General features: G+C 38.9%; 1 protein-coding gene across 9 annotated transcripts in view; it reads right to left on the bottom strand.

Annotated features, from left to right (window-relative positions):
• The window catches only part of ADGRV1 (adhesion G protein-coupled receptor V1), a 329,124-nt gene that overhangs the window by 259,945 nt on the left and 41,926 nt on the right, over nt 1-27,253 (bottom strand). For 8 of the 9 annotated variants that reach the window (XM_077347591.1, XM_077347582.1, XM_077347583.1 and 5 more), the window contains 14 exons: nt 25,757-25,920; nt 24,106-24,229; nt 23,628-23,894; nt 21,941-22,067; nt 19,189-19,406; nt 16,846-17,589; nt 14,710-15,083; nt 14,212-14,388; nt 12,782-12,962; nt 12,102-12,304; nt 11,148-11,277; nt 8,924-9,001; nt 4,076-4,215; nt 1,623-2,232 (listed from right to left, as the gene is read on the bottom strand). In XM_077347591.1, coding sequence (XP_077203706.1) covers nt 1,623-2,232; nt 4,076-4,215; nt 8,924-9,001; nt 11,148-11,277; nt 12,102-12,304; nt 12,782-12,962; nt 14,212-14,388; nt 14,710-15,083; nt 16,846-17,589; nt 19,189-19,406; nt 21,941-22,067; nt 23,628-23,894; nt 24,106-24,229; nt 25,757-25,920 — 3,537 coding nt within the window. The remainder of the gene's footprint in view (nt 1-1,622; nt 2,233-4,075; nt 4,216-8,923; nt 9,002-11,147; nt 11,278-12,101; nt 12,305-12,781; nt 12,963-14,211; nt 14,389-14,709; nt 15,084-16,845; nt 17,590-19,188; nt 19,407-21,940; nt 22,068-23,627; nt 23,895-24,105; nt 24,230-25,756; nt 25,921-27,253) is intronic. The other variant, XM_077347586.1, reaches the window with a different exon arrangement.

Raw genomic sequence — 27,253 nt, 5'->3', positions numbered from 1 at the left:
AATCACTCTGCTTTCAATTACAGTATTATTTCTGGGTTTCTTATGATAAAATATACATGACATTTCAGTTTTCCCACAGAGCTTTGTATCTCAAACGTCTCAGCTTATCAAGAACTAAAAGGAGAGGTAATTAGACAGCCAGGGAAATCTTGAAGTGCAAATCAGTATATAATCTTCCAAAGACTAGATAATTAACATCCCTATTCATAGGCACGCATCAATAGATGATATACTGCACTCTATATGAGGAGCAAACACACAAAAGGTCATAAGACGATAAAAGTTATGCAAAGCCCCAAAATGCAACGTAATTTTTAATCACTTATTAGAGACAGCCATGTTTAGTACAAGATAAACTCCTGTGCTGGAGGAGAAAAAAGAGCATGCATTTTGCCTACTTTCCATAATGGATCTGGAATGGGAGGAAATGTTTGTAACTGTGAAACAGTAAAGTTTCCCTATTGACATATCACACATGGACAGAGACAATTTTACAAATAAGCAAAAAGAAATGTAAAATTGCCATGCATGTATGTGACCTGGAATTGAAAAAAAATTAACCTGTTTAGATTCTATGGACATTGGTTCTAAGGGAAGTGTGCTGGCAGAGGAGCACAAAAGGCTCTCATGGGGTTTTGCTCCTTGTCTCCACCTATACACACACCATGAAAATAACTGGAACAATGGGAGACTGGCAAATAGGTGAGAGGTGGATTGCTACTGGGGCACTTTGGAGGGATATCTGGTGACTGGATAGCAGCTGCCTCTTTTCAAACAAATCAGAGAACAATCAGGGGGAAAGTACATTCAAACAATGTTTCCATGGCAACACAAGAGACTATGACAGTTTATGCACTGGGCACTTCACTGCCTCAGCTCTCATGCAGGAGCCCAAATCGGGGGCAGATGAGGTGCACTGGGCCAAATGCTCCTTCTTGTGGGTGCAGGAAGAGGTGGGGCAACCTGCCACGACTAAAACTCCAGCCTGCAGCCCAGCATGAAACCTCCAGTGCATAAACAGTCTATGTGTACAAAAAGTACACTTTGACACCCCACCGAATTCTCCACACTGATGTAGGTATGAGGTGGCAGACTCCTAACGTCACAGCCTAAATCAGAAGGAAAACAGTAGCAGAGGCAACACACACAGTTTAGCAAATAGTACTAGCAGACTATCAAGTACCAATGCCCAAGCCATTCAAACATCCTCACAGCAAGTATATTTTGTTTTTGTTTTTTTTTAATTTATGGAAATAATGCCTTTTTTCTTACTTGGTTTATCACTTCTGCTGCAGAAAGGTGCCAAGGAAACGATCTACTAGGCATTTACATATCTGACAGCTTGGCTCATGCAAGATGTTGCTTCTCCCCTGTTGTATTCATAGCAAACGGATCATCTGACTCATTAACTGGGAGCAGAATTTTCAAATGCACTTGCCATGGGCAGGTGGAATTAAAATTGTGGTTACCATAAACAAGATGGTCACATACACTTGCCTTTACTGTAATTTTGTACAAGGGGGAAAACCCAACAAATTGGGCTACTGAAGTTAATAAGATCTCAATGTCCTTTGAGGTTTTATTGCAAACATCTAGTAAAATCTGAAAATATATGTTCTTACTTGGCCGTTCCTGGGCTCCTTCTACCAAAGTAACATCAAGCAGCTCCACAAATACAGACTCTGATCTCTCTGGTTCGCTGTCGTCTAGAATGGGGAGCTCTATGGTGGCCTTGCTTTCATTGGTGACAAAAATTACAGATCCAGAAATGGGTATGTAATCTTGTCCCCAAGTTGCTCTGGCAACATTCGATGGCAGGTACTGTGACATATCTTCATCCCTCATAGTTCTGTACGTAACCATGACTACTCCCAACAGGCCTTTTAGCCTCACTATTGTCAGTGTGATGTTCTTGGTTACTTCATCAACTTTGATTGGCCTGTTTTTCTCACAGAAAATCAAAAGCCCATAGGGATCATCATTAGCAAGAATTGTCAGTGTAGCATTAGTGTAATCTCCAAGCCGTCCACAGGAAACATTGATGATCCAAACTGAGAATGTCTTGTCTAGTTCTGGAACATCATCGTGCAAGACTTGCACTACTATATTGGCTATTCTTTGCTCTATATTGAAAGTTATATTGCCAGAGGTAGCAACTAGATCCACAGTATCTTCAGGCACTATAAGCCACTGCAAAGTCACTTGGGACAAAGCACCATGATTTCTGATAACCTGAAAAACAGAACAGGATGTCAATATTGCATCAGGAAGGACCAACAGCCTCAGCTACAGAGATGGCTAACCCAATATTATACAAGGGACTAAGGAATGGTCCAATGAACCAGGTGAATTTATGTCTCAAGTTATTTATGTACACCCTGCTTTTCTCCCCAGTGAGGACCCAAAGCAACACACAACACTGATCTTCCTTTCTTCATTTCATTCTTAACAACAATCTTATGAATTAGTTTATGCACAAAGGAGTGATTGGCCAACCCAAGGTCAACTAACAAGCTTCCACAGCAGACTGCGGATTTGAACCTGGGTCTCTCAAATCCTAAACTGAAGCTCTAACCATTAATTCACAGAACAATGGGTTTGAACTAAGAATTCCAGGCTCACAAGATCAGTGGAAACACCTGCCCTGCTTTTATAATCTTCTTAAATTTTATAATCTTTAAAATATTTATAATCTACTTCATAAACCTTGAAAACTATCAAATCTAATACTAAAAAATCTCTTTAAAATGAAAAGAATAAGCAAACACAGAGACAAGCATAAGCAACAACACTTGCTACTTTTGTTTTGAAGTCATGGTAACTATTCATCTCTCTTTTTCATCACGCATAGAACCTGCAGTTTAGTAAGATATTACAAACCTCCTTGCTGTGAGCCAAGCTGTAGTATGCCAGATTGCACATTCAGTCTGTGTACCTAAATTCCCTGTCCAAAATGAGCTAGAAAAAATCGCCAGATGTACCAGAGCAAAGCTATCACAGCCACAAGCCCAGAACTGGGATACATTTCTGACATACCCATCTTCATACTTGGCACAGACCTAGCTCATAAAATCCGTGGAACAATCAAGCACATTGCCTCTGTCCTTAAACTTCTGCCCTCAATCCTATTTAGCAGCAGACATATTTATCACAGTGTAAGGAGGACACCTAACCAGTATATCCATTTCAGTATCCCAGACTCTACACTCTACACTGATGCTATTCTTATGTAGATAAAAACTTCTTAAATGTGACAATGTATTCAAAAAGACTGTTGCTTATTCTGTCAATCCTATTAACATATCTATGCTTATTTTCTGTCCCAAAGGTTAGGAACTCCATCGCAGCAGTCTCTTCCTGTTGGTATTCCATGGGGCCAAGAAGCTGCAAACACATGACATACTGCTGTCAATTGAACAAAACCCAGCAGCACCCTAAAAAACAACATAATTATCTTGGATATAAGCTTTAGTCAGTCAAAATTACTTTGTGACTCATTAAAGCGTGTTCTATGGAAAATCTTAGAATCATAGAAAAATAGAGTTGGAAGGGACCTCCTGGGTCATCTAGTCCAACCCCCTGCACTATGCAGGACACTCACAACCCTAGCACTCATCCACCATAACCTGCCACCCCCTTGGTCTTCTTGATCTTTAAGGTGCTACTGGCCCACTGGACATGAATTTTGTTCCACTAATGTAGACTGACATGGCTACCCACCAGAAACTGCTTTCAGATGGCTATCCCAGTTTGCAATGTTTCAAGCAGCCCTTCCCATGCAAGTATGATGATGAACCTGCTGGAAATTAGGTCATAAATGAGATGCTCATGGGAACAGGCCTCAAGTGTTAGAGACGGTTGCTATGTCATGAATCAGTTAAACCAGTTACCACCCTTCCTGTACTATCCCTCAGAATAAGGAAAATGACTACAATAACAACTATTCACATGAATATGTTTATATTTTTACAAAACTGCAGATACACAGACTACTGCTATTAGCCCACATTCTTGCCAACTGAACTGCAAGAGCTCTAGAGAAAGTAAAGTCAGATGTGGTTCCATTGTTGTTGACCTTAAGTGTAACTGTTCCACCTCCATCTTCCGGTTCGGTTCCATTGACGGAGAGAGATTCAACACTGAACTCAAACGAGCCATGAGCATCATCAGAGGCTTCAATCGTCACTATGATGTGAGATGCTATTCCCAAGATGGCTGTAGAGACCAAGTTCCAAGAAGAAAAATAAGTAATGCATTATTTGAAGCAGTACTAATACAAAAATTGAAATAGCAAATGCTTGAAAAGTCCTATAATCTTAGCATGTGGTGGGCAGTAGCCTAGCATCCCTACCTCTGCACTGCTGAAGATTTTCCTGGTCTCTGGGGGGGGGGGGGTATTGTAGAACCCATGAGGATGAAGAGCCACATAGGCTGAGGGGCTGGAGTTAGGAGGAGATATAAGGAGTTGAATTCACTCCCTCCTTCTGTATGGACAGCTTTCATGAGGGGAGTGAGCAATCCATCCCCTTGTCCTCCTCCCTCCCGCCCACCAGCCCACATGGCTGTTTCATTGACCCATTATGCAAGGGGGAAATAACGCACATTCGGGGTGGAATGGCGGCGACTAAAATCACCGATAACGCACGGAGCCGACTGCAACCGGCCGCAGCTTCGGTGCATGCCGCCAAAAAAGCCGCGTCAGTGAAACGCGGAAGAAAGTGCAGCTTCCGGGTGACCGGGGCGCAACCAGAAGTGACTCCCGGATCGCCGCATGCATAATCGGTTACTCTGGGTTTTGCTGCTGCCGTGCCCCGCCCCTCTGCGTTTTCCATGTGACCCGAAATCGCTGTTTCGGCGGCCGTGCATAATGGGCCTTAGAGACACACAAGGTGGTCTCTAAAAGGGCTGCAGGAAGCTTCAGAGATGGAAATGAATGCAGGGAAACTCTGTGAACTTCCCACACACAGGGGGTAAAGCCTAGTGTCCCCAATGAAAAGTCTATACTAATACTATTTATGTATGTGATCGCTTTGGCAGAACATATACTACATTATGTATGCTAATAAAAGGGGGGAATGGAGATGGGTTGGAAACTATCTTGTCTTCTTGCCACCCTTGCATTTTTGAATATGCCACCCACTCTCCCCTCCCACTACAGCCCTCACACTACATTCCAGAGTTCCCTAGGGCCCCTGATTTTTGGAAACATCTTATGTGGGACACAGGAAAAGGCAACCCACTGAAGATCCTGCCTGGAAATGCTGCTCCATTTGCTGAAGTACAAATCCACTCATCACTTGCAACTGAATTAGGGCATGCATTTCTTCCATTTTTATTATAAAGAATACATTTTCCATAAAGAGAAGCTTATTGCACTTTCTTGGATGATCAGGAAAAAAAATAATTCTGATTCTGAATAGAATTGCAATACAAACAGCTCCTCTGCAACTAAGTACTTCATGCACATTTAAGTGGTAAAAGCTTTTTATTGGTCTTGAGTGAGTCAGGTTATATTGTGAAGGAAAAAACAACTGCACATGCTGTTTCAAGCAATTTCAGCCACCACAAGTCAAGCCATCTGATTTACAAGATAAAACTCAGAAAATGTACTGAAAGGAAACCAATAGGAAACGGGGGAATATATGAATGAGCAAGATGCTATGCTTTGATTAATTTTTTAGCCCCAAGTTCAGGAGTACTATGGCATTCCAAAATTTCCTCAGGTTTTTTCCTGGTCATAATTTACCATCTGAACCATTTTAAAATAGAGGACAAAATTTGATGAAGGTGCATTTTTTTTCTTACAGTAGCCTTAAAATCCTTCCTAGTCCTCCAACTAGGGCTGACAAATGCCTGGAGAAAAACATTTCCTGTACTCAGTTATATTATTTTACCTCCAAGCCATGAGAACTTCAGCTGCCTTTTCCACACATTAAACCTCTATTAAAGGAACAGGAAATTTTCCTTCAAGCCTGGTGGCAACCCTACCTTGAGCATGCTACAGAGCTTCCAATTTTATTTGTAGCCAAATTAAATGCCTATCCTCTAGAGAATACGAGGATGCAATTTTTAAAATGTGTTATAATTCCCAGATGCCAACATCACTCTTGTAAAGCAGAGATATAACATTAATACTATTTGATTCAAAATATATTTACAAAGCTGTTGCCAAACATGGTTATTTAATAACATTAAGACTGAAATGGTACCAGTAATAAAGGATGTTTCAACTATGCATGAAAGTGGCAAGACTGAATTTCTGTGACACGAAACAACCAAATACTGAGAGCCATGGATAAGGAAATGGGGCCAGCCACCTTTTTCACTGGTGAAAAAGGGAGGACAAGGTCCCATAGACCACCAAAAAAGTTAAACTGGGGATCATGAGACCACCATGGGCAAAACCCATGTGTAATAAGGAGACTCTGGGAGATTGAATGGAAACACTGACTGGATCCAACCCACATAATATGAGCTGTCAAGAAAACAGAGACAAAAGTAAAATATAATTGCAGATAAGAGAGATGGTTCTGGTGCTACTGCTACAGTTAAAATATGTCATTATTGTACTCTATATTAAGAAACCTTAAAGGAAATACAAGAGGAACTGACAGTATTTTCCTGAAAATGCTTTTCCTGAGAACCAGTTCCCGGAAGATTACAAACAAGGACAGAACCTACTCTGTTCTTGTGTTAAAATCTGCATCCTGACAGAACTCCAAATGTATGAAAGTTTAAAGCAGGAAGACTATGATCAAAGCACACTGGAATACATGTGATGTCACAGAATTCTTTAAAAATAAATTTTTCTCAAAGTGAAAGCTAACAAAGAAAACAAACACATTCAGACAAGGCAGGATTTTTCAACTATTAGAGCAAAGCTATATTTTATTCCTTCCAGAGTAAATTTTACTCTGAAATATGGCAGTTATTCAAAATTGTCCATATAAAAGGAGTTTATAACAGATCAGATGCTGTCTGCACTATTTGGCTATTTGCTTGGTCAAAAGCAAATAATTTGCTACAATGACTGAATCACTATATCTAACAGTAAAGTGACTGGTCCTCATTTCAATCCAGAAAACAGCAAAATCAGGCAGGAGTCTATATGATATGAACTGGGGGAATATGACAGGGTAAAAGATATGACATTATCATATCTAAATTAAGAATACGGCTTAATAGCTTTCACAAGCTGTTCATATGGGGGCGATGCAAATATTCAGCCTAACTGGATACTTGTTTAGCCCAGCTCCCTCTAGTTCTCTGTTCTTCCTTTTTGTGCTCTCTAGGTCACTACTTCCTTCCAGCCTTGCTAAAGGGTGCTTTAGAATTCTCTTACTGCATTGTCAATAAAGACTCGGTCTTGACCTGGCTAGCCAGATCTTGTCAGATCTCAGAAGCTAATCAAGGTCAAGCCCTACCAGGTGTTGTATGTGAGACCTTGAAGGCATACCAGGGTGATACCAGGGCAAACCACTTCCAAATGCCTCTTGCTTTGAAAACTCTATGGGTCTCCATAACTCAGCTGTGACTTGACAGCACTTTCCACTGCCACAATTAAAGGCTTTACTCTGCAACTGCATCTCTTGCTTGGCTCTTTCAGACACTGTGGAGATTAATGGAAACACACATTTTGGGAATGGTAGGGTCAACCTCACCCACTCTCCCCGCTTTCTCTGATTATGTTCAAGTTGGGTGTGGAGTGATTACAGAAAACAGACTAGCAGCATTCAAGTTAATTAAAAGATTAATAAAATCATAGAAACATAAGTGTTCCTATTTCACAACAAATCCAAGCAATGGCAAATGAAAAACCATATAACTAAAAATCCAGTGTCTCTCTCTTTTATTTATCCATAAGATGTTAAAGTAAGGGCAGGTCCCTTCTCTTGGAATTACACATATTCAGAAATGGTCCACACCCCTGTTTCATAGCTGGAGTTTTCTCCCATACTCCAGCTGTACAAGGTCATCACTGCCATTGAGAACATGAGCTCAAGACATAGAATTATAGAGCTGGAAGGAGCCATACAGGCCATCTAGTCCACTGCTCAATGAAGTATCAGCCTAAAGCATCCATGGTTAAATATCTGCCTAGCTGCTGCTGAAAGACCGCCAGTGAGGGGGACTTTATCATCTCCTTTAGCAGCCTAGTCCACTGCTGAACTACTCTGACTGTGAATTCTCTCCCCCCCCCCCAAAAAAAAATACTAGCCCATACTATTTAAACCCATTACTGCTGGTTCTATCCTCTGCTGCCAACAAAAACTGCTCCCTGCTTTCCTCCAAGTGGAAACCTTTCAGGTACTTAAAGAGAGCAATCATGACTCCTCTCAACCTCCTCTTCTCCAGGGTGAACATTCCCAAGTCCCTCAGTCTTTACCCTGTTATCCATATACAAAGGCACTTAGTAAGCTCTGATCATGAGTGGAAAGCAGACCAACTTATAGTAAATTCCGGGGTACAGGGCATTTTTTCACAAATCCTCCCCTCCAAAAAAAGACCTCAAAATGGTCTGACTGAAAACTGAAATGTTCCAGAAATGACAGAACCTTGGGAAGAGCTACAATAGTTGAAGGGGGGGGGGGGGAGGAGAGGACAAGCCATCCTGTGGAGAGCGGAGATTATGGGAAGTTGAGATTTCCACATTGACCACTAACCCAACATTACTAGCAGACCACAGTTTGTTAAATAAATGTGTTAGCCATCCACTGATAAGGTAGATCTCATTCAGTAGAGTCAGGGGGAAGGGGACGGAGAGTTCAAGTCCCTGACTACTCAAAGAATGTCTAAACTGTTGATAAGATGTATTACTGAAAGTATATTATAATGCACATTCTGCAAGCATTAACTTATACATCAGTTATGACAAAACATTTTGACTAATTCAGCAATCAGATAAGAGGCAAATACAGCTTACCATGTTGATGGACAGCAGGAAGGAAGAACTCCAAGTTTCCATCACCACTACCACTGCCATCACTAAAGATTTCACCAACTTCAAAGAGACACACATAGATACACACGTATAATGTAGATGACAGAAAATACTTTCAAGCAAAAAGCTTACAGAACACTGGTAAAGGGGTGGGTGGGGGGAACGTATGGTATAATTTTATGGTATCCCGCTGTGGATACTGAAGCATCACAGGGGTGTTCAGTTAATAAAGATTACTTTGTTTATAGTGCATCTTTACAAGCGGAAATGCACAGTAGTTGGAAGAGACAGAACCTATAAGAAAAGGACCACTGCAAAATGAATAGATTAACATATACTGGAAATGCAAAATAAAACACAAAGACAGCAAAAAGATTTAACTGATGAGTGGCTTGGTAAAAGAAAGCCTCCCTTCCCCCCCTTTTGAGCATACCTATACATATTTTGAGAGCCTCTTGTGGCGCAGAGTGGTAAGGCAGCCGTCTGAAAGCTTTGCCCATAAGGCTGGGAGTTCAATCCCAGCAGCCGGCTCAAGGTTGACTCAGCCTTCCATCCTTCCGAGGTCGGTAAAATGAGTACCCAGCTTGCTGGGGGGTAAACGGTCATGACTGGGGAAGGCACTGGCAAACCACCCCGTATTGAGTCTGCCATGAAAACACTAGAGGGCGTCACCCCAAGGGTCAGACATGACTCGGTGCTTGCACAGGGGATACCTTTACCTTTACCTTATACATATTTTGCCCCAAACTCTCTTTAGATAATTAAGAACCAAGCATAGACAAAAACAGCACCATCAGCAGATTTACCAAAGAGGAGATGCCGAACCTGATTTGACCCAACGAGGACAACTCCGTGTTTGAGGTGACATTATAATTACCACCAGGAAATCATAAATGCAGCAGTTGTTATGTATGCACTTTATTAGTGCAAGACCACTTTAAATTTGATAAATCAGGGTTGGAAGTCAAAATCAAAGACTTCATAAATTGCAACACTGCTAACATTATTTACTAAATTCAATGTCTTTGCCAATTGCTTTATATTGGAAAACTGACACGCCCATTAGAAACAAGAATGATGGAGCACAAATCAAGGATAAAAAACAAAGTGATGGAAGCTCCCTTCTCTCATTTCCTTGAAAAGCAACATAGTGCAGAATCCATGTGCACCTGTGCTTCAGAACACGTCAGCCCTACTGAGAATGTCAACATAGAGTAGAAATTACTTCAAATAATATTATTCTATATTTTTCACTTTAAATCATTATTCCCTCATGGACTTAATCATAATTGGGACCTCATATCATTCTTGTGAGTTGAATTATAAAGACAGGTTTAAGGGGATTCTTTGAATTTATTTCATGACAGAGACAAAAAAATATCATTGAATTTTATTGCAGTAAATTTTTGAAACTAGGGAGAGGAATGGGGAGGCGAATGTAAGCTGCTTTGAGACCCCAGGTAGAGAAAAGCAGCATATAAGAACCAACTCTTCTTCTAAATGGAGTTTCTCATAACTGAAAATGACAGAATCTTAACAGCATGAATCCCATTTACTAGGCATTTGTAGTCATTCATTATGATTCAGAGAATTGCAAGAGCAGTAGGAAAAAGTTGCACAGACATTCCTGAGTCAGCAGCTCCCACACACACATGGCCTTCCAAAACATCTAGGGCTACTTGACAACTTTAATATCAACTTACTTTGGATTATGACTAAGGTAAAGGTAAAGGTATCCCCTGTGTAAGCACCAGGTCATGTCTGACCCTTGGGGTGACGCCCTCTAGTGTTTTCATGGCAGACTCAATACGGGGTGGTTTGCCAGTGCCTTCCCCAGTCATTACCGTTTACCCCCCAGCAAGCTGGGTACTCATTTTATCGACCTTGGAAGGATGGAAGGCTGAGTCAACCTTGAGCCGGCTGCTGAGATTGAACCCCCAGCCTCACGGGCAGAGCTTTCAGACAGCCTTTCAGCCGCTTACCACTCTGCGCCACAAGAGGCTCTTGGATTATGACTATTATCAGCAATAATAGATATTCCAAGGAATATCTTTAAAAGAAAAATTTGAATGCTAATGCTGTCTTTCAAGAGAAAAAATGTAATTCCAGCTTTGGAAGAACTTTCCCAGTACAGGCTAATAACATTTCATAACCTGTAATTATACAACACAGGTGTAGAGAAGGAAAAAACTCTGTGAATGTTTACCTTTTCCATTTGGATTTAGCAACTCTACTTTAAAAGCTTTTTCCAGCTCAGGGATAGAATTATCTGTAATGTTAACGATAATGTACTTGTATCTTTCTCCTGGCAGAAAATCCAAGGTGTCTGCAATACCCTGTAGTAAAAAGACTTTTTTACACTTTTGTTCAATTTTTTTTGATGTACCTGTGTAAAATGGACTGAAGCAAGAAAATCAACAAAAATGAAGTATCCACAGTACACTTAGATTCCAGAACATGCATTTTTCTGCAAGTTTGTTGTTGCCAAGACAGATTTGAAGGCCTTGCTCTGGGACATTTCAAGTACATTTTCAGGAAACCTATGTGAATTCACAGCAATTCTAGCTGGCTGCAATACTCCTCCCCACTCCACTAACCCTCACAAAATGGTGAGTAAATTACGACTATTCAGTTTGCAGACTGTAATTAAGGTAATAATCACTTAGATTTGTGATGTGATTCAGAGTTCAGAAGATTAAACTAAACCCAATGATTTCATTATAGAACTATTTCTCCTGTTATTTCATTCAGATTTTGGATGGTGATTCTGTGCTCTCCCAACTAGGTCTTACGATGAAATGTTCTCATGTTGATAAACATTATACATACAACAGCTGATCTTAAATGAGTTAATCATTTTGAACTTATTGTGATGCCTAGTCTTATTTATTTATATTGCATACTTTTGCACCAACATGTGCAATGGGTATTTAGACCTCCCTTGGTTCTTTTTTCCTTTGTATTAGCAAAGACTTATGAGAACCCGAGAATCAAGATTTACATCTCACTGAGTTCTGTCCTGCTTTAAGCCAGGACTGCTTTTTGTTGATGCTCTTGTCAAAAACAATATGCATTTATTGCATATATATATGCATGCGTATATGCATATATGCATGCGTTAAAGCTGATTAAGTCCCCACTTCCAGTTTGCAACTCATACCTGATAGTCTTGAGGGCTGAAAGCTGTTAGTGAGACTGTTCTGTACTGTACCAGAACCCTTCCAAGAAGACCTTGTGCCCGAACAACAAGCAAGCTGACATGTCCTATTTCTTCCTTTACAGTGATGTGGGGTGCAGTGGGGGCTGGCAGAATGATGTCATCTGTGTCTGGTGGAAAGTGCTCCACAGAGAACTGAAGCAAGCCTGAGAGAAACAAGATAAAGATGTGAACAATCTTGCCCTTCCGTAAAAAAAACAAGCATCTGTTAATCAAAATTAACCATACTCTAAAGAATACACACACATATATATGTGCTACCATTTTAAGCTTAGCAATAACACTTGGGTAAGTAAAATTAACTCTAGGTCAGTATTGTTCTTTCCTTTTAACTCTAAATGTAGTTTGGACTTAAATTATTTGCCAATTCATAATTTATTTAAAGCATTTCTTAAAATTTCTCTCCCAAAACTGGTGTCCAAGGCAGGTAACAACAACACATCATCATAAAATATTAAACATAGTAATTGAAGTAGCTAGCAATCATTTTATGATAAAAATTCTGAAAAAAATATTTCCAATTAGCATTATCTCTATTTCTCCCGTTGCCTTGGGTTGTAATGCATTCCTAGCTTCCATTTGTCCCTGAACAGAGGTGTGTCTATGCTGTCTATCATAGTTACCATAAGGGTGGTCACTGGCTTTGATGGTGATGTAGGTTGTTTCTTTCTCAGGATCTACACTTGCTCCACTAGTTGGGGTTGAGCCTATTTTCCCATCTCTGGGAACAGCAGACACTAAAGTCACCTGAAAATATTCATTCAGCTCAGGGATATCATCATCAAGGACAATCAAATTCAAAACCTGGAAAGAGGGCAGAAGAAAAAAAAATGATTGACTTAAGATAGAAAAGGCCACTTGAGAATCCTTTTCACACTAATGGTTATTTAAGAATTCCTGGCATTTCAATTTGTGTCCTAAATTATTTTTGCTACCAGGTTTTGTTTGTTTGTTCTGTTTTGGAAACACAAAACTTATTGCAGGCAGCCAAATCTGTAAGTGATCTAGGCTCATTATTATGACCTGAGTAGTTCATGAAGACTTTACCAGCCTGTTAATAACTATTCTGTCTTTCTTCACAGTTTCTAGTTGAATTCTATGTCCCAGTATCTGGCAGCAGCAGTAATAGGAACAGATGAGGATCATAATAGTCAATAGATTTTCTAAATAATAATATAAGTTCCCAAAATAGTTCCTAATTGCATTTACTCTTCCAAAGTCTTTTCATCAAAAGATGTGCAATTCTCTCTCCTTTTCAACTTGATTGAGCAAATCTGATCCATATCTATGCAGGGTTCACTACAGTCCCCTGATTGCTATGGAAAGCTTTTGCAGAACTTCCAGCCTAAGCATGTTTTTTTTTCCTTTCAAGAAGAGGAAAAAACTACCAACCAGCCAGCTTGATGTCTACAGCTGCCAAAATTTTACAACAAATCATCAAACAGTCGGTCTTTGAGCAGCTACAGCAGATGACTATGCTACTAAGAGTCAGCATGGCTTTCTCAAGAATAAGTCATGTCAGACTAACCTAATCTCTTTTTTTGAAAAAATTACTACCTTGCTGGATCAGGGGAATGTTATGGATATAGTTTATATTGATTTCAGTAAAGCTTTTTATCAAAAAGGATATTCTTGTTGGCAAGTTGGTAAAATGCATTGATCCTTTTACAATTAGGTGGATCGATAACTGGTTGACAAATCATACCTAAAGGGTGTTTGTTAATTGTTTGTCATCTTCTCGTAGAGGAGCAACAAGTGGAGTATCTGTCCTGGGCCCTGTATTATTCAACATATTTATAAATTATTTGAATGCAGGAATAGAGGGGGTGCTTATTAAGGTCAGAAACAGGATACAGGATATTCTTGACAGGCTGGAAAACTGGACTAAAATGAATTTCAATTGTGATCACTGTAAAGTTCTGCATTTAGGTAGGAAAAATCAAAGGTATCATTATAGGATGGGGGAGGCCTGTCTTAGAACATTGTGACACCCAAGAGAAAAGAGGGCTTCTAATGTTGAAAAAAAATTATTCTGTTTAAAGCTAGTGTTTACCTCTGATCTCGCCATAGGATGGAAAGTGATTATCCCACTGCTGTTTTCAAAATCATCAATAAAGAAATTAACTCCCTCAGAATCAATCTGAGAGATACTGTAATGCACAAACACATAATCCAGAGCTCCTCTGGTGCGTTCAACTACACAAGATACAGTGGAACCCTCCTCAGATACCTGTAGGTAAATAACATAAAGTTAAATTTTTAATAAAACTAAGAGTTCTATTTTGAGATTTGAGAGATTTTAGGGTCAAAATAATATTTACTGACCTTTCTTCCCACAAACTGGAATTCTAATTTGCATTAAACCATGGTTAGAATCCTGATTAGTGGCAATGGTGAGCTAACTCTGGTTAATCTGGGCACCTCCTTTAGTATAGTCCATGTAAGGAGGAGGTACAAATGGGGGACATGCAAGAGCACAGAAACAAGCCAAGTTTGTGCGGTATGTCACACCAGGTCTTTGGAATTTTTGCAATTTTGTTACATTTCTTACCTCAGGAATACATGTGCCTGTAAAACCAAACAGACCATTGGCATTATCACTCTTCTGGATTCTTAATACTACAGTTGTATTTTCATGTGAAATTCGAGCTCCCCCATGAACAGACACAAGCTTAAGGATGAACACCTCCTCTCCTTCTTCCTCTTTGTCATCTCTGGCAGAAACAATGAATGACTTATTGGTTTCTCCCTGTCGATATTCTAAGTATCCAGAGATGGGGTGCAAATCTGCCCTTGCTGGCGTGGCATGAAGCTCATAGATTTCTTCCTTGGTTAATTTGCGTTCATAAAATCTCATATCTTGGATCAGCCCTTTGTACCTGCTACCACCATTTATGCCAGCACCAACTCTTGTTATTCCTGGTCCTGAAAAAGGAGAATTATTGAAAACCACTTGCAAACTTCATTTTAAATAATTTCACTGCCACCCAGGCACACCCCTTGGTTTATTAGATCTTAATCATTTATGCTGTAGTTTACCACCTAAAAATAGAAGATTATCTTTTATGCAACATTTCACCACTTTCAAAGAAGCTATATTCTACTGGGAAGGTAGAGGTTTGCAGGATGAGGTATGTCTTCTTGTTGTTGCTTCCTAGTATGAAAGAACTAATATTGAGTAATGTAAGATAGAAAAATTACAAATAGGGACTTAAGCCTTGGTTACAGTATGGAAAAATCCAAAGTTATAGCTAATTGTGTGAACAAAAACCGATCTAATATATTCCAAAAATGCATATGTTCTATGAAATCTGAGAACAAAACCAGTACATTAAAATATTTTTGCCAAAATTCTCTGATAACTGAAACCCATGTCAATTTGATATTCAATACCTGCATTCACATGTTTCAAACTGAAACAGTCTGCTATTTGAAACTAGTTTTGGACTAAAATCTCCCCACCAATATTTAAAATGGAGATTTAGTGTTCCTTTTTAGAATGATCACTGTAAAAAGTATATTCCGCCAATAGCCCGAGATGGGAAATTTCCACAGATTTTAAAGCCATGAGGAAAACTTTGGGAGAAAATTGAAATATTTAATGTTCTATTAAGTTCATCATTTATAATTAGTCAGCATACAATATTAGACTATTTGGTATAATTATAGAATTTGAAATTACAAATGTCTTCATTTTCTAGAAGAAAATACGCCTGACAAATGGTTGTGAATTGCCACACCCCATGCTACCATAACATATGTACCTTTAATTTTCACATCCGAAGAGGTAGACAAAAGTAAAAATTCAAGATAGAAACATTTTGCAGTAAACAAACAAAAGTATTATTTGGATGGAAACTTTCTCATAGAATCACAACAGGCAGGTTTACCAGGATGTCTGGATATTAAATTAAACTTTATAATATTGAAAACAGAATGTAGAAAAGTGCAAGAGTCCAGTAGCAATGTAAAGACTAACAAACTTTGTAGCAGTCACTGCTCACGTCTTCAGATACCATCTGAAGTGACTCACAGAAGCTCATATCCCGCCACAAATTATGTTGGCTTTTAAGCTGCTACTGGTCTCTTGCTATTTTCTACTGCTACAGACAAACATGGCTACGCATTTTGTTTAAGAATGTATTCTCAATAAACAAATTACAGTATATTGTCAAAATTATTTACATTTAAATAAATATATCCTGAATATATTGAATATGCCTTTACAATATACAGTGTTCAACCTTCCCATTCTTTCAATTAGAAAAACTGAAAAAGTCCTCAGACTTTTGCACACTATATGTTTTGGAAGTGACAAACTTTGCCTTTAGAGGCATTTTACTCATTATAAAAGGAAAAAAAATTGTGTAGGAGTTTCTTTTCAGTGTTCCCCTAAATTTTCCAATTTCCCTATTGAAAAACAAGGGGGGGAACCTCAGGGGAAAAATATATATTATTTCCCGTTTTTCCCAGACTCTCACATCGAACTGATCTGTGTATATTTCTTTTATTTTGCTGAAAATAGAAATCCAACAAGATGCATTTATATCAGAGACACACACAAAATAACCTTACCAGCAAAAAGCCTCTCATTGTTGACTTCTTTTGTTACTAAAAAGTACTTTAGGCCTGTCAAAATTCCCATAGACTCAAACCTAGAAAGTTCTCCACATAGCATATTGCTTACCATCAGCAATTGCTTCTCCTTTGAGGCTCTTAATCCCTCCGTGTACTGGATTTCCATCAATGAAAAACTCAATTATGCCGTCATCCAGTGTAAGCAGAAGGTGCAGCCAAGTATTTTCATCCAAATTGTTCATGACTGCAATCTTGGCCACAAATGTTACATTAGACTGCAGTGGTGTATAATAAAGTTGTAAAGAAATGTGAGATTCATTTGTGTGGATTTTCACTCCATAATACATGGTTCCATTTCCATTCTCCTTTGAGATTAGAAATCCATCACTCTTGGCACTAGGAATCACCCAGACTGCAAATGTGAAGTTGGCAAGCGTTCTGTTCTTACCGATGTGGAACTCAGGCTCAATGACCCCAAATGCATCCTCTTCGCCACTAAAATACAAAGTATCTGTTCCAGTGTGACGACGACGCATGTGAGGCTGTGACTGCACTGAACTTGGAAACTTTCCCAGCAACAAACAATCGGTCATCAGAGGCAAGCCTTCCCTGAATGTACCAGACAGTACTTCCCAGCCAACTCGGACATCTCCAAAAGTTCCCTGCTGCCTCCATATTGTAAAGTTGGTAACATAGGACATATCATCGTCAGAGATAACATCTTCAGATATCTCCCTTTCCTGGCTTTCAGGATCTAGGATAAAAACTCCAAAGGGATCGTCATTAAATGGGATCATCACTGTCACTGTAAGGTTGGTTTCAGATAAGTGGCCACCAGGACCTGGAGACCCACCTAAAATATATATAAAAACAAAGGTTAAGTAAACTCCATACAAAGTTAGCTCATGCACCACTCTCTTAATTGACACTGGTTTCGTTGGCCAGAAGCATACATACTCCTATATTTAAAAATAGGGCAAAATTTATTTGTTTATTATTTATGTTTTGATTAATATCCTGCCACTCTTATGGAGTGGATCGTAATGAGTCACAATCTAAAATCTTCATACAAACCCCATAAAAGTCTAAAAATCCTATCCCCCATTAAAACTCAGATTGGCAACTAAATGGCCAAGGATCAATTTGTACAGTCAAAGATGTAGAGAAACTGGAGTGTGTCCAGAAGAAGGGCTACAAAGATGGTGAGGGGTTTGGAGACCAAGTTGTATGCGGAAAGGTTGAGGGAGCTTGGTCTGTTTAGCCTGGAGAGAAGACGACTAAGAGGTGATATGATAACCATTTTCAAATCTTTGAAGGGCTGTTATATAGAAGATGGAGCAGAGTTGTTTTCTGTTGCCCCAGAGAGTTGGACCAGGACCAACAGGTGGAAATTAATTCAAAAGAATTTTCGGCTAAACATTTGGAGGTAGTTCCTGACAGTTAGAGCAGTTCCTCAGTGGAACAGGCTCCCTTGGGAGGTGGTGAGTTCTCCTTCTTTGGAAGTTTTTAAGCAGAGGCTAGATAGTTAGCTGATGGAAATGCTGATTTTATGAATTTAGGCAGATTGTTAGTGAGTGGGTAGGCAGGAAGGGATGTGCCAGTTGTTGTCTCTTGTGGCCCTTCCTTACATACCCATGTAATTGCTAATTGTTGCTATGGGATGGTAGGTGAATTTCCTCCAGGTCAGACTGGATTCTGGAGATTGGTTCTCATATGCTTTTCTCTACCTGGAGTCTCAGTGGCTTACAATCTCCTTACCATTCCTCTCCCTACAACAAACATCCTGTGAGGTGGGTGAGGCTGAGAGAGCCCTGATATTTCTGCTCGGTCAGAGCAGTTTTCTCAGTGCTGTGACGAGCCCAAGGTCATCCAGCTGGTTGCATGTGTGGGAGGGCAGATTCAAACCTAGCTCACCAGATTAGAAGTCCGCACTCTATCAACTACGCCAACATGGTTCTCTAGGTGACCCTGGAGGTCCCTTTCAACTCGATGAATCTATGATTCTAAATCAAGCCATAAATCTTTTATTTGAGTGTTCCACTTTGTGTCAGATTTTAATACATCTCCACGCCTCACTTCCCAAACCTTTCTGCAAATAAGTGAAAATCCTAAATTTAACCCTTAGTCCCAACATGATATGTTTCTATACACATGAAGGTTAATGTACAGGGAACCATTAAAAACCCAAGATTATTTTCTTACCACCTATAATGGTATGGCTCAGAAATATCTTATATCTCTTAAGTTTACTGATTCAGTATACTGGACATTTGTAACTTATTTTGACAAGTGCCTTCACAGGCAAGAGACTTCTTTAAAAAAATGTACAGTGACCATCTAAAAATCACAGAAGCTTGAATAAAAGCCACTTCTATAAAATCAATACATAAATAGATCAAGGTCTCTTACTATAGTATTCTTTTAGAGTCAAGAAAGGATATTCCCATTATACCTGTGGCATTCACTAGCTTAAGTATGTAAAATTCATTGAATTCTGGAATTTTGTCTGATATAGCATGAAGAGTGATGGACTTTGATCCTTCACCATCCCTGAACCATACAATTCCAGACACATCATGGAATTCTTCGCCTGGGTCCAAAGAAGAACCATTCTCAAACAGCTGCCAGGTCAAGGAAACATTCCCAAAGTAACCTCTGCATCTCACAATCCTGTACAAGAGATCAGACATTATCAGTACTTTTTCTCAGGCAAACAACAACCTCTCCAAGCCTTTTAGAGTGAACACCCAGCTGATATCAGGGAAGGTGAGTTCACAGTGGACATGTCAGCCCCGTGTCCACTCTGCCTGATCCAAACTGCCCACACACACCAACAGCCCAAGGTGATCTAGGGAGAGATCTCTCTCCTCAGATCAGCTGGGTTTCAGGTGGCTTGAGCTATCTACCCCAGCTGAGCCCTCAGAGAGACTTCTTTCAATGGGATCAGCTGTTTGACAGGGTAGGAGGCATTTAAAGGGACATCTAAGTCCCTTTAAATGCCTTTGAGCCCAACTGGATCCAGCCACACTTGGATTGGCCAAATCCAAATTACTATACTGAATAATTGATTCGGATTTGGCCAAATTGATTAGGTGCACATGCTTAGTCATAATTATATAGTAATACAGTATTATTACAGTCATCTAATACTTCTATAATACCTTTTAGAGAAGAAGAAACTAAGAACATAAGAGCCCTGTTGGATTAGGCCAGTATCCAACTAGTCCAGCATTCTGTTTCACATTCTGGCCCACCAGTTACTCTGGAGGGCCTACAAACATGGCATAGAGGCTGATGGTGCCCCCTGGAACTGGTATTTAGAAGTTCACTGACTCAGAATGTGAATATTCTCCTAATCATCATGGCTAGTTAATTAATAATAGACCTGTCCTCCAGCTGTCTATGCCTGACTCACATTTGCAGCACAGGTGGTTTTTCCTATTTCCACATAGCATCATGGTGCTGTCATGTACCCTTCTTCCTCTGGTTTTCTGCAGTCTTTGCAAAATCTGCTTTACTATGTCTTTTTTTGAAAAACTGTACCAAAGCAAGCATGGGTGGTTAAGTCTGGATCTTAATTTGTTCCATCCACATTAGTGCCATGCTCACTGTCCCAGAGGCTAGACTCTGGGGGAGGGGACATCTCCAACTCAATACTAGAAAGATACTCAGGCCAGCTAAAGGAATACTTGGCAGGAATTGGAAAGACTACTTCTGCTAGAGGGTATGTTGTCTTTCAAAAAGAAGCTGTATAACATAGCTCTTTGATCGCCTTTTCATTGTATGACTAATCAAGAAAGGCTTGTGGAGTGCTCTGTTTTGATAATTCCAACAGAATACATAAGCAGTCTCATATCAGCTGTACCATTCAAAGAGCATCAGTCACATTCTAAAAGAAAAACGTAATGGGGAGGGAAATCCAGAAGCAACAATTACAATACACATACACAGAAAATGTTCTTCCCTGTTATTGAAATCTAAGTCATTTCTAGTGGTTCACTAACTTATCTCTATGGCTCACCAATCTTCTTGTTAGAGAGTGTCAATGGATTATACACTTCCTGCTGAGTTAATTGACACCATAACAAGGGGCATCAGCCAAGCAAAAATAACTTCTTAAACCCTGCTGCTCCTGGACACATTCATGAATGATCACCAATAATGGATTTTATATCTAAAGACTTTTTCTTTCCAGATAGGTAAGATTAACAAAAGACTAATAAAGATTAATAAAAGACCAAAAAATCTCGTTTTATACAACAAAGATATATTTGTGTATGCCTACAGTTACTTCACGTGATAGGTATTTTCCATCAGCATGTCTTGAGAGATGTACTAAAAGGTTACCAGAGGATTTTTATTATACAAATTCAGCCTGTTCAGTCCAGCATATCTACTTTCATAATTTACCTTTCATTCATTAGATCCTCTTATCCATCTTTTCCCCACAAAAGTCTGTATGAAAATAAACTTATATACACCAATGAGAGATCTCAAAGAAGCTTTTTCTGTCCTAAATATTCTTATTCTGGATAATTATCAAGATTTCCTGGGTGAAGAAAATTGTTTAGACTCCATTCCAGTGTGGCTTTACACCAAGTTATGGGACTAAAACAGCTTTGGTTGACTTGGTGGAGACTTGCACTGAGAGATGGACAGTGGTAGTGCAATTCTGTTGAGTCTCCTGGACTTCTCAGCAGTTTTCAGCATCACAGATGATGATACTTTTCTGGACCACCTATCTGGTCTGGAATTGGGAATCACTGCTCTGCAGAGGTTCTAGTCCTACCTGTAGGATATGTTTCAGAAGGTGATGTTAAGAGGACTGCTGCTCAGACTCTTGGTCTTGGGCCCATGAGGTCCCTCAAGGTTTCATCTTGTCCCCTATGTGCTTTAAGATCTATATGGTATCACTAGGTGATGACATCAGATTTGGGCTGCGTTGTCACCGGTATAACACGCAGCTCTAGCTCACATTGCCAGCTGATCCATGAAGGTTGTAAAAATCCTGAAGTGGTGCTTAAAGGCAGTTTTGGAGAAGATGAGAGCTAATAAACTAAAGCTTAATCCCAACAAGGCGAAAGTGGTACTAATGAGTGTATCAATTTTGACAAAGAAATTACTTTAAATAAAGTTTTCTCCCCATGTTTTTCCACCAAGATACTTGAGAAAAGACTAATAGTATTTTGTTCAATATTACTTACAAAAAATCATTGGTTTTTCCTTCTTCAACGACTTTGACTGTAGATTCCAATGAAAAAATGCCATTTGGGTCATCATTAGCTTCAATAATTACTGTTGCCATGCCAGATCCATAGACTACCGTGTCTCCTATACAATAGGGGTTTTGTTTAAATATACAGCTAAACACAGATTAATATATGACAATAAACCTGTCTCACCTTCATATTTTTCCCAATCTAAGGTTTTAAATAGCTAGGATGATTTAAATGATCATCTTGTCATTATCTTCTCACCATTACCCAGCAAACTGTCCTATCTCCAGCCCCTAAAGAATACATAAGCACAATGTTTGCATAGGGCTTATGTGTAAAATTCTACAAATTGAAGCCTGACTCAGAGCTGAATCACAGAATCAGTTTTTTTTCTTCCTTTTTTAACCTACCAGGTTCAAAAGTGGCTAACAAACATTAAAATAATAAAATTATAAGCTATACCAATGAAACCATCTAAACAACTGATCAAGAATAATTGGACAGAATCAGATACAAAGGAGCATCAACAATTCAGATCCAGGCAATGTTATTTTTAAACCTATCAAAATAAAACACACTTTTGGCCTAAAACATTAAGACTGTATCCATGTGGGCTGTGCACAGACATTATACTTGTACAGGGGCTATAGGAACATCTGGTGGGTGAGGAAAAAAGGCAAAATTGTATCCTTCCATCACCCAGAATGAGAAGAACAAGCTTGAGCCCAGGGGCACCGTTAAGACAAACAAAGTTTTATTCAAGGTATAAGCTTTTATGTGCATGCAGACTACATCAGATACTGATAATATATACAAAAGCTTATACCTTAAATATATTTTGTTGGTTTTAAAGATGTCACTGGACTCAAACTTTGTTCCGCTGCTTCAAAATGGCTACCCTCCTCAACCTATCCAGCATTAGAAGATTATTCAAACTAGCCTTAAAAGTTAGAGAAGCTGAATTTGTATAAGGTCACAATCAACAACGAGCTTTATGCTGCATGCATTGGACTTGCTCTTATTATCAGCTACAGAAAGAAGGGGGACCATCCTCATAAGGGGCTCACGAATTTTTGCTTTTTTATAGCCAAAATGTGAACCTTTGGGTTAGGCCTGCAGAATTTACAAATTCAAGGAAACGGCAATAATACAAGGTATAATAAGTATGCCACTATATGGAAGCTAGTGTGTATTCTGTGCTAAAGGAAGAATGTCAAATAATATATTCCACAATGCAACCACAATGCTAAGGACTGTATTTAATCCTTTGTAAATTCACTCCTCTACCTGTTTATACTTGTCATTTTCTCTCTTCTGTTCCATGTACTGCAATCCAAATGTTACATTTGGATATATTTGTTTCACTGTCCTAATAATCTAACGTAAATAATTAAAGCTGAACTAGTTCTCTACAAGGACAGCCAGAAAACGAGTAAACTGAGACTTTCTCTTGTTTGTTTCTAATCAAGCAGTACTACAACGGGACATAAATTTATGGATTTAGACATTTTGTGCGTTTCATAAGGATATAAATAGATGTTTTCCTGGGAGGCAAATGGCAACAGGAATACTCTAATGATCATTGCCTTTCCAAAATATCAATCACAGTGCAAGCAAACAACATCACAAAAGCAACAGCTGCATAGTTTACAGAGATCAAACAAATAATTTCAACCTGTAGAGTTGAAGAGAATGATGTAAAAAGTCTCATCAGATTCAGGGACATCATCATCATTGATAAACAGGGTTATATTCTGCTCTCTTATCCCAACTTCAAAGAAAAGCTCTCCACTCGGTTCACTAAAAATGAAGTCTCCCTCTTCTGCGCTGGCTCCTTCATTAACAGTGGCATACAAAACTGAAGCAGCAGGAGCATAAGAGCCATTCCTTATGACTACAAAATTAGCAATGCCACCTTCTTGGACCTTCAAAGTAACAGGATCTGAAATGTACAAATACAGACAAATAAAGCTATCAGAACGTTAAGACTTTGGTATAGCTTTGTCCCTAAGATGGAGAAGGAAAATCTGCTACTAGTGCAAAAAGGAGGAGAATGTATAGTAAACTCAGTTTATATTTATCCTATTCTAAAGAAGATAATTCTTCCCTTAAGAGGACACCTTTAAATGTAAATGACAGAATACTTCTCTTACCTTTAAAATAAATTGGATCATCATTTTTGGCAATCTGTAGGACTGCAGTGGTTCTGTTTCCCATTCTTGCACCCCCAGTAGCATTGAAAAGATCAATGGAGAATACTTCCATTTCTTCAGGTACCTGAAAAAAAAATAAAGCAAACCTATGTTACCTCTAAAGATAATGTTGAGAATGTAGGTTAGCATATGTAGTTATCATACTTTCTCAGCAATCCCTCAGAAAGGTCAAATATCCTCTTTAATTTATTTCTTAATTGGAATAATTGATTTGGACAAGTAGATTGTAATGTGACTATGACTACTAGAATGCAATGTAGTTTGGAATAGTATATATATGCTTTTCTCTGGTCTGTGAACAGAGACAGCCAAATGTTCTACTTAAAGATGATAACCCAAGATGCTTCCATGCCTCAGAGGACAGGCAGGAGGCATAAGGGCAAGGTCTTAGCTAACTGCTGTCAGTAACTGATTATCTATTTGCCCATTATTCTCTTAATATGAACATATTTATTGAACCCAAGATGTTTGCTATGCAATTCAATCTCAAATGAATACAAACAAACCCAAATTGCTGTTTTTTCCTATTTATCTCTAGAAACTGTCAACCAATTTCATTACCCTGTATGTTGATTTAATCTCACATTCTACCTGTAAGTCTGAACCAATTACTTTCATTCCATGCCATTGTATCTGAGGAAGTGTGCGTGCACACAAAAGCTCATACCTTGAAAAAACTTTATTGGGCTTAAAGGTACCACTTGACTTTAAATTTGTTCTGCTGCTTCAGACTAACATGGTTACCCACTTGATTCTGTTTCAGAGTCTTCAAGTTGGTTTACCACTGGTCAAACATTATACCAGTACTGCAATCTAACCATGCCTCTTTACATCCACAAATTTTGAGTCCTATGGCACCTTTAAGCCAAATAAAGTTTTATTCAAGGTATGCACACGTCCTTAGATACAATGTCATGGAATGGAGGTAATCAATTCATACTTACTACTTCCATTCCATGGCATTATATCAGAGGAAGTGTGCATGTGCACATTAAAGGTCATACCGTGAATAAGACTTTGTTGGTCTTAAAGGTGTCCCTGGACTCAACATTTATTCTGCTGTTTCACACCAACATGGCTAATCACCTAAATCTATCTTTACATTCACATCCTCTAAGATTCTGTTCTTTGCTCTCTGCTGAAAACTAATGCCTATTATTTGCCTAGTTGATCCATGCAGTATATTTCACATAAAAGGAACATTATAAGCAAAGGAGGTCAATGGCAAAAAAAAAAATCAATTTTTTTTTAGGTCCAAGCTCAATAATTCTCACGGGATTCTAGATTTTAATTTTATTTCAGTTGTATTCTGCAACAAGTGTTTTTGTTTCCTTGTTCTGATTATTAAGTATCAAAAAATCTACCAAGTTTATTAGAGCTTAATTCCAAATTCTTCAGATTAGCCAAATGGAGCCATATTGCAAACTTTCAGAATTAAATTTAAAAGGACTTCCTGAAAGAATCCACTATGATATACACTATGATAATCAGAAGAATCCACTATGATATACAATAATTCTTCTATTTTATAATAAAACAGAAGCCCCACCTATTCACCCATTTCAGAAACCATTTGTGTAAAAATGTTTACCTCATCAGGCAATGAATACACAGTGATATTTTTTGAAAATTCCCCATTTCCAAAGAAAACTATTCCTTGTTCTGGGAAGATGTCTTTCGTAGAAACTGGATGAATTGCCCAGGACACAGTCACATTACCAAAGGTTCCTTGGTTTCGTATAATACAGAACACAGCTTCAAAACACAAACATACGTTTTGTTCAAAATACAGAATGACAATAATAAACAGACAATAAGAGGGGAAAACTTTTAAATTTAATTATGCTCCCTCTTTGCCTAAATGACTGCTATTTTTGGGATTTCATATACCCTGCTTTTCACTATCTGAAGGAATCCCAAAACAACTGGCAAACACCTCTCCCCACAAAAGAAGCCCTAGGAGGTGGTTGAGAGAGATCTAAAAGAACTATGAATGGCCCAAGTTTGCCCAGCTAGCTCCACATGGAGAAGTAGGGATTCAAACTCAGGTCTCCAGATTAGAAACTTCCGCTCTTAACCACTATGCCATACTGGCTGACATGAGCTTTCAAATAACCTATTTTTGCAGATTTTTTTTAACCAATTCATTAAAATGACTCTTCTGCATATGTTGATGATTCTTAATGTTGTTGTTTCTTAGCAATTTACAGCTACTGAAAACTCAATTAGAATCACATCTAGGTTTTATTTGGAGAAACAGAAAATAACTTTTTCTCGTTCTTCCATATAATATGAGAACTTGGGACATCCAATGAAATTAATGGCCAACAGATTCAAGGCAGAAAAAAAATCTTCTTTACTCAATTAACAATTAAATTGTAGAATTAACTGCCAGGATGATGTGCACAGATACCATTAAAAGGGGACTGTACAGATTCATAGATATTAGATCTATGAATTATAACCAAAGGGAACCTTCATTTCCAGAGGTAGTAAAGCCTTGAATATCAGTGGCTAGAAGATTACATCAGGGAAAGGCCTTGGCCTCTATGCCTTCTTTATTGGTATAGTTCGCCACTGTCTGAAGCAGGTAGCTGAAATTTAGAGACCACTGGTCTGATCTAGTAGGATTCTAACGTTCTTAGGAGAATAAAACATTGGACTTACCTGGAGGTTTCTTCTATTCAGTGAGGCAAAGATATCCAAGTTGGTTAGGTCATACCTCCTCTTACTCCAGCCAGGGCTATGGAAATTTTGTACAACTTTCCTAGGCCAGAGTGAGATTGCCCTTCTAGTCACTAGATAGCCCAACTCCATATCTGCATCTTGCTTCCTTGTTTGTTGATCAGTTTTTATCCCTGTTTCTCCCTCTTTTTTGGGGGGGGCAGCGGTGGGGAGTAGATGACTTCACACAACTGTAGAAAAGAATCCTTCAGGTAAGTCCAGTGTTTCATTTTCCTTCAGTGGAAGAAGTCATCCAAGCTGGTTATATACCCCAGCTAGAAGAATGAGTCCTCACTCAATCCAACATTTGCTGTAGGACTCTCCTCCCAAATGTTGCCTCAACAGAGTCCTACTGGTCAATCCT

This window comes from Paroedura picta, chromosome 7, assembly GCF_049243985.1.
Source record: "Paroedura picta isolate Pp20150507F chromosome 7, Ppicta_v3.0, whole genome shotgun sequence".
Classification (NCBI taxonomy): domain Eukaryota; kingdom Metazoa; phylum Chordata; class Lepidosauria; order Squamata; family Gekkonidae; genus Paroedura; species Paroedura picta.
The sequence above is the reverse complement of the archived record's forward strand: the minus strand, read 5'-3'. Positions and strand labels throughout refer to the sequence as shown.